At 51.8% G+C, this 8,543-nt stretch overlaps 1 protein-coding gene across 1 annotated transcript in view; it reads left to right on the top strand.

Moving 5' to 3' along the window:
• Positions 1 to 5,354: 5,354 nt before the first annotated feature.
• The window catches only part of LOC311364211 (heparan sulfate glucosamine 3-O-sulfotransferase 5-like), a gene marked incomplete at both ends in the record, with an annotated part of 5,413 nt that continues 2,224 nt past the window's right edge, over positions 5,355 to 8,543 (top strand). Inside the window, 3 exons of the mRNA XM_084484219.1 lie at positions 5,355 to 5,382; positions 6,863 to 6,917; positions 7,273 to 7,333. Of these exons, the coding sequence (XP_084340345.1) occupies positions 5,355 to 5,382; positions 6,863 to 6,917; positions 7,273 to 7,333 (144 nt within the window). The remainder of the gene's footprint in view (positions 5,383 to 6,862; positions 6,918 to 7,272; positions 7,334 to 8,543) is intronic.

Raw genomic sequence — 8,543 nt, 5'->3', positions numbered from 1 at the left:
AGGGGGTCTGGGGGACCAGCAGGGGGTCTGGGGGACCAGAGGGTCTGCGGGACCAGAGGGGACCAGCAGGGGGTCTGGGGGACCAGCAGGGGGTCTGGGGGACCAGAGGGTCTGCGGGACCAGGGGGTCTGGGGGACCAGCAGGGGACCAGCGCAGGGGGTCTGAGCTGATGGCCAATAGATGGATTGAGTTTCATCCTGCTCTGTATTTTATCCAGTGTGCGGGGGTGGCCCCCCCCCTCCAGAACAGGGGGGGAGAGGAGGAGGGGTGTAATTCCACCCTTGTTTACCCCCCCCCCCCCTCCCCCCGCCCATCATCTCCTCACTCTCCCTCCATCAGAATTAATCAGGGTAATGTTCGCTCTAAGTGAAGAGGAAATTAATTTCAGCCGGCCCCTTGATCTGACTCTGGGGGGGGGGGAGATCTCAACACTCACTGAGCCTCATCCTTCATGGAGAGGCGGGGGGGCCGGGAGTCAAGACGGACACTGTTGAAGTGCCACTGACTTTCAGAGCAGGATTTTGAAGAAGGCATAAAACACAGCGATTGGCCATTGATTTCCTACTATTAGTGGAGAGAGGGAGAGAGGGAGAGAGAGAGAGGTAGAGAGAGGTAGAACACAAGAGAGAGAATAAGGCAGAGAGAGAGAGAGAGAGGGACACAGAGAGCTAGAGGGGGGGGAGGTGGGCAGAACAGAAGAGAACAATTTGTTTCTTTAGTGAAGAGCATCCTCTCCATCCATGCATGTTATTAAAGTCGTTGGACTGAAATCCCCCGTCGGAAGACCCCGGATCCTTTCATACCCCCCCCCCCCCCCCCCCCCCCCCCCCATCACCAGCCCCCAAAAACGTATTAACACCGCCGGGACGTTCATCAATCAAAGTGACACCTCAGCGCAAACATCTCGTGATCACGACCAAACGTGCTGTTAACTACTGAACTTCCTCCTGCGGCCAGACCAGGTTCCCTTTCATCACTTCATCCGTATTCAAACGTGACTACTACACTAAGAGTAAAGTGCTTCACAAGGGAACGACACATCAAGACCAAGACGTTAAAATAACAAGGCTTTACAATAAGAGTCAAGATGTTAACGGAGGAGATCGGGGCCACACCCAGCACCGGTTCAGCCCGGACTCAGGGGGAGAACCAGGAGGCCTCTGGTTTCCTTTGAGCTCTGCGCATTCCACAAGTCATGTGTAACACAAGTCAGATAACAGAAAGGTAAGGTAATGAGAACCATTTGAACCTCCATTTGCTCCACACTTTCCCCCCTGTGAACGAGCCCAGGTAACTTCCCTCCATGAAGAACTCCGAACATCAGCACAGGATTAACCAATGACCAGGCTTCCACTCCACGGCCTTTCCTGCCGTGATTGGTTGTCTACTCTGGACCAATTATGATCCTGTATCTATCTCCAGGCACGTGAGGAGAATGACCGAGGGAGGATAATGAGCTCACCTGTGTGCGTGTGCGTTTGTGTGTACGTGTATGTGTGTGTGTGTGTGTGTGTGTGTGTGTGTGTGTGTAGGGTCTCTTGGGGGCCCTCCGGGGGGCAGGATCAGGATGGAGAGAGAGAGAGAGAGAGCGAGAGAGAGAGAGAGAGAGAGAGAGAGATCTGATGATATTCAAACATGCAGCAGGATGGTGGATGGATGTATGCAGATATAAATCTGTCTGTCAAACTTGTTTTGAAACATTACAGTATATTTTTGCAGTGATTAATTTAGTAGTGGTTTCCCGGGACAACTTAAAATCAATGATGATATTTTGATGATATATCAGATGTTTTCTTCATGCAGCAGAGCACTCTTTATGGTCGTGTTATTTGACAGTAGTTCCCGCTCAGCAATACGCCATGAGAGTGAAACACCAACATTTCAAAGAAGAGCTCTGCATCTAAATAAAGAACTGGTGGCAAAGCACCTTCTTCACAACACTGTTTGAACAATTAAAGCGTGAGCCTCCTGCGGCTTCGCGTGATCAAGAGCATCGACGTCGGTAGCGACGCATGCCGCCTCATCTGCTATCCTGTCTCCCGCGGCGACGGGAGGCGGACTTGTGAGGAGAGCTATCTCCGAGGAGAGATGAAACCGTGATGATCTGATGCGCTCGTACAGAACCTCCTAATCTGATTTGAGTCCGTCCCCCCCCTCCCCCCCCCCCCCGTTCCCCCTCCACAGAGCCCCACCTCTCCCCCCCCTCTCCACCCCCCCCCCCCCTCCACAGAACGCCCCCTCTCCTCCCCCCCCCCCCCCCCCCTCCCCCCTCCACAGAGCGCCCCCTCTCTCCCCCCCCCCCCCCTCCTCCCCCCTCCACAGAACGCCCCCTCTCCTCCCCCCCCCCCCCCCCTCCCCCCTCCACAGAGCCCCCCCCCTCTCTCCCCGCCCCGTCGTTGTTCTGTTTACAACACGACTGATCCGTCTAAATTGTGCGTGAAGAGAGAATCAGACATCAAACGTGTCGACTAATCCACCGCGGGGGCGCAGCCGTCGCCACGCCGTCGGGGAGTCCTGGAGACGGGTTATGTAACGGGGGCGGGTGGGGGTGCAGGGGCGGGGGCGGGTGTGAGGGCCCCGTCCTCCGGAGCCTCCAGTGAGGGCCCCCGTCCTCCAGAGCCTCCAGTGAGGGCCCCCGGCCTCCAGGGTCCCCAGTGAGGGCCCCGTCCTCCAGAGCCTCCAGTGAGGGCCCCCGTCCTCCAGAGCCCCCAGTGAGGGCCCCCGTCCTCCAGGGTCCCCAGTGAGGGCCCCCGTCCTCCAGAGCCTCCAGTGAGGGCCCCCGTCCTCCAGAGCCCCCAGTGAGGGCCCCCGTCCTCCAGGGTCCCCAGTGAGGGCCCCCGTCCTCCAGGACCTCCAGCGAGGGCCCCAGCCTGCTTCCTGCTTTCTGAACTCCACCTGCTCACCTGTTTTGCCTGCTCAACATTCAACCATTTTCCTCGTTTTCATTTCTCCCTCTCCTTTTCTGGATGTGCCCCATCGTAGACGTGCTCATGGAGACGGAGCCAAATGTACACTTGACTGTTAAGTACCTGACTACTTTCTACCAGCTGGTCTTCTGACATCAGGAACATGTTAGCCTGGGTAAGAGCCAGGATCCCAGAGCTCCCAGAGACACGAGAACCGGCTAAGAACTCTTTCCATTAGAGAGTTAATTTGTGTCTTATCCAAAGTGACTTCATGTGAACACAGAGTCAGGTCATCAGCGGCAGGTAAGGGGTCAGGGGTCATCTGCTCTAGAGGTTACAGGTAGACTGCAGACATGGGGATCAAACCTAGTACCTTTTGGCTGGGAATCAGCACCAGGACACAGTGTGTGTGTGTGTGTGTGTGTGTGTGTGTGTGTGTGTGTGTGTGTGAATGTGTGGTCGGGATGAATTCCAGGGGAGAGAGTCTGAACTCTGTAGATGTTTGGGGCGAGGGAGAGTGTGAGAGGCTGATAGATAGGGGGACAGATAAAGGCTGATAGGAAGAGAGAGAGGGCGACAGAGAGAGAGCCTGACAGGTAATGGGAGAGCGAGTGCGACAGAGAGAGCCTGACAGGTAATGAGAGAGAGAGGGAGTCAGAGAGAGGCTCACCGGTAATGAGAGAGAGAGGGCCACAGAGATAGGCTCACCAGTAATGGGAGAGAGAGGGCGACAGAGAGAGGCTCACCGGTAATGGGAGAGAGAGGGCGACAGAGAGAGGCTCACCGGTAATGGGAGAGAGAGGGCGACAGAGAGAGGCTCACCGGTAATGAGAGAGAGAGGGCGACAGAGAGAGGCTGACAGGTAATGAGAGAGAGAGGGCGACAGAGAGAGGCTGACAGGTAATGAGAGAGAGAGGGCCACAGAGAGAGGCTGACAGGTAATGAGAGAGAGAGGGCCACAGAGAGAGGCTGACAGGTAATGAGAGAGAGAGGTGCCTCCCGGTGTGATTGAGGTGAGCCCGGGTGGTCGGGGGAAGTGATGTCACGTACGGGGATCAATGCTCTGACAGAGGTGCCAGATGCTGTCGGTGACGGCGGTAATATTTACACCCTGGCCGTCCCGTGGTATACCAACGGCCCGACCAAACCTCTGCTCTGCTCTGCTCGCCGGTGCACCTGTCCACTGTGGTTCATGCGCAGAATTTGCTTGTATTGATCAAATCAGTTTTAACAAGTATTTTTGTCTTAGTTTGATGTGCTTGTCAATCGCTTTGAATAGACTGGAGAATAAAGACTACTACTAATAGAGAAGAGACTACAAGTAAAGTCTACTACTAGAGAATAGGCTACAAGTAAAGACTACTAATAGAGAAGAGATTACAAGTAAAGACTACTACTAGAGAATAGGCTACAAGTAAAGACTACTACTAGAGAATAGGCTACAAGTAAATACTACTACTAGAGAAGAGACTACAAGTAAAGACTACTACTAGAGAATAGGCTACAAGTAAAGACTACTACTAGAGAATAGGCTACAAGTAAATACTACTACTAGAGAAGAGACTACAAGTAAAGACTACTATTAGAGAATAGGCTACAAGTAAAGACTACTACTAGAGAAGAGACTACAAGTAAAGACTACTACTGCAGAATATACTACATGTAAATAATACTAATAGATAAGTTGCTACCTTTAAATCTTTGACTTCATTCTGGTGGTAAGTAAACTATAAAATACCTATCTGCTTAGAGATTATATGACGTCAAACCATCTCTAGCTAGCTCACACAACCAGCTAGCTGCCCCTCATAGTCTAGACCATCTAGACCAGTGTCATCTGCATATGTATTCAGGTCCATCACTAGTTTTGTGTTTTTATTACCCACTTTTATTGTTGGTTGAATGGTATATTCGAGCACCGGCCGTTTGGGAAAGAGCTCTTTTGTAATTGGACCACTTGTTCTAAAATGAACCTTCACAGTCGAAGCGGTGATTTCGGTTTCTCGACAGCCCTCTTCAATCGAGATGCAGCACTAATTCAGATTCCGCACAACAGTGCAGCCGTCTAAATTCAAGGGGAGCTTCCCTGCGCGGGGTCTGCCATGGGCCTGCTGTAGTGCCTCTCAGCAATACACCCGCGACCCCAATCGGATTAATGGCCCGTCTCTCCGAGTGAGACGGGAAAGACCTCTTCCTTTAATGGATTACTTTCTTTTTAATGGCGGAGCAGAAGTAGAAAGGGAGCCATTTGTCGCTGATGCTATATTATTATTATCTTATTTTGGTAGATTTACAGCGCTGAGGAGTTGGTTTTACAGGGAGACGTGTGAGACTTGTAATATAATATATTATAAGTGGATAATATATGACACGGTAGTATTGGGTGATGGCGGGTATTCATAATGTCAATGGCTCTGTTAGAATGAGAGGACATATCCCCGTTAAAATATGGATCCAATCATGGCCCAGGGCATCAGTAAAGCTTCACTCTAATATCACTAATGGCCCATATGGTAATTGTAGTCCATTAAATGTCCAAGCACTGGATATGATATCTCTTAGTGAATTTATGACCGTGTTTTTGGTTGATGTTTTTTTTTTATTTCTTACCACCTCGTACAGCGACTTTTGCGTCGTTTCCATAATTGTCTTCGGTGGTGTGAGACTTGCTGGCGTTGTGTTGTTGCGTTGGACGGCACACAAAAAACAGTTGTATGTCTCTAATAAGAAGACTTAACTGCTCATTTTCAGACGCGCTAGCGGAGCGGTGAGCCCGGTGTTCAAACATAAAAGCTCGCTCAGATTAATAATGGATGGCTCCGCGTCCTGCGAGGGAGCAGCACGAACACGGGGCTGAAAATACAGAACATTAAACAACTGCAGGGGAAGCAGAACGCTGCCTGGATGTGCATCCATGATCTGCAGATGACGCGGGTAACCAGGTTAACCGGGCGGGAAACCAGGCTGTTAACCGGGCGGGAAACCAGGCTGTTAACCAGGCGGGTAACCAGGCAGGAAACGAGGCTGTTAACCAGGCGGGTTACCAGGTGGGTAACCGGGTAGGTAACCAGGCTGTTTACCAGGTGGGTAACCAGGCTGGTAACCAGGTGGGTAACCAGGTTGGTATGGTAACCAGGTTGGTAACCAGGTGGATAACCAGGTGGTTAAGTGGTCCTTAGTTAGTGTTCCTTATTTAAGTGGTGTGAGTTAATTGGTCCTTAGTTAAGTGGGCTGAGTTAAGTGGTTCTTAGTTAAGTGGTCCTTAGTTAAGTGGGCTGAGTTAAGTGGTTCTTAGTTAAGTGGGCTGAGTTAAGTGGTTCTTAGTTGAGTGGTCCTGCACGCAACGCTTCATTCAGCTTTGGGATGAGTTCAATAATTCAAAGTACAGTAGATCTGCCATCTGCCACACACACACACACACACACACACACACACACACACACACACACACACACACTCGGCCAAAAATAGTATTTGGATGAAGACATGCAGAAGAGACTTCTCCCTTCTTGTTGAACAAATGTTTTTTCTGTGAGGCTGAACGCGCGCCTTCTGCCGGTTTGCTGGCGCTCGTGATCACCGGAGAATCAGAGCACCCGCCTGATGTAGTGAAATGTATATTATATAAATAACTCAGACGTCAGATAAATAATGTAGAAATAACAGTTGTTTTAAGATGTGTGTGTCACTGAGTGACAAGCCATTAACACACACACACACACACACACACACACACACACACACACACACACACACACACACACACACGACGTACTTTGAATTAAAGTTTTTTTTTCCCCACATCGCCCCGTAAAGGATGAGAGCGTGTCTGCTCTCATCCCCCCCACCCCTCTCCCTCTTCAAGTCAGACACTCGCAGCACTACGGGCGGGCTGCTGTGCTTGAGCTCCACAAAGCTTCATCTTTCCGTTCCTCATGTCTCTGTCCCTCATCCAGTCACCGAGAAGACACGACGTCGACTCACGCTGAGCCGGTACACACCGGGGGTCGGGTACACACCGGGGGTCGGTACACACCGATGGGGTTGGGCGGGGGCGGGGGTGTGGGGGTGTTCTTCCAGGAGACTTGCTTTCACCTGCTCGACCGGAGTGCAGCGCGCGTGCGGACCGGAGCGGCTTGCGTTGGTTTGGCTCGAGCGCGTTCAGGTGACCCGCCGGTCGCCCACGCGCCGCCGTTCCGTTTGAACCTCGGCGTCATCGAGTCGTTAGCGGGCGCTGCGCCGTCGGACGTGTGAATAACCGGAGAAGACCCGCGGACCGCAGGGAGGACCTCCGTGGAGACCTGAGGACCGTGAGGAGGACCTCCGTGGAGACCTGAGGACCTCCGTGGAGTCTTGGGGACCACAGGGAGAACCTCCGTGGAGACCTGAGGACCATGAAGACTGTTAGCCGCCGTGTCCCGTGGAGGGTGACGACCAGGTAACCCCCGACTACCTACTACCGCTGTACACCACTACTAACCAGGCAAACACCTACTATACACCACTACTAACCAGGCAAACACCTACTATACACCACTACTAACCAGGCAAACACGGTACACCTACTATACACCACTACTAACCAGGCAAACACCTACTATACAACACTACTAACCAGGCAAACACCTACTATGCACCACTACTAACCAGGCAAACACCTACTATGCACCACTACTAACCAGGTAGACACCTACTATACAACACTACTAACCAGGTAAACACCGACTTCATACCACTACTAACCAGGTAGACACCTACTATACACCACTACTAACCAGGTAAAGAAAACCAGGTAGTCAATTTTGTCTGCTGTCACCATTACTCTGAATGACTCCTAATTCCTATTTTCTGTTTAGTTAAGTCCCGTTTCTGGCGGTCTGAGATGATTAATGCCCATCAGTAGAATCAGTCAACCCCCATTGTCTGTTGAACACTTTAGAAGCAGCTAAATGTCCATTACTCGACACGTCCAGGGATGTGAAGTCCTTTAGTCCGCCCTAAAGTCCGCCCTAATCCTCAGATCCAAGTTGAAACTCAGCTCTCATACTTCTCCGTAGGCTAGTAGTACAATGTCTAGTAGTAGACTGCTTTTTAATTTGACAGAGCCAGTCCGAATAAATGCAGTGTCAGAAACACACCAGTGTTTTCCTGATGTAAACATGCACAAAGGGGATATCAGCACAACGTCCCAAACCATTCAAATCGTTCTCTATGGCCCTTCTTTCACCAAGTTGCTGAATGGTTACCTAGTCTAACCAGAGGAGGAGAGCGAGCGGAAGGCAGCAGCATGCCTCTCTCCGGGTCCAGGCGCAGCAGCCCTAAGGAGGCGACATTAGCCAGAGAACAGTGGCTACTGGTCTCCTGGGACCAGCGCCCGGGCAGGGCCACAAAGACTAGTGAGGGCCGTCTGGAGCTAGAGGAACAGCCGCTTAGAGGCTAGTGAGGGCCGTCTGGAGCTAGAGGAAGAGCCACTTAGAGACTAGTGAGGGCCGTCTGGAGCTAGAGGAAGAGCCACTTAGAGACTAGTGAGGGCCGTCTGGAGCTAGAGGAACAGCCGCTTAGAGACTAGTGAGGGCCGTCTGGAGCTAGAGGAACAGCCGCTTAGAGACTAGTGAGGGCCGTCTGGAGCTAGAGGAA

This window comes from Micromesistius poutassou (genome assembly GCF_964030765.1).
Source record: "Micromesistius poutassou genome assembly, chromosome: 19".
NCBI lineage: Eukaryota > Metazoa > Chordata > Actinopteri > Gadiformes > Gadidae > Micromesistius > Micromesistius poutassou.
Note: the sequence above shows the minus strand (reverse complement) of the source record. Positions and strands in the feature narration are given on the sequence as shown.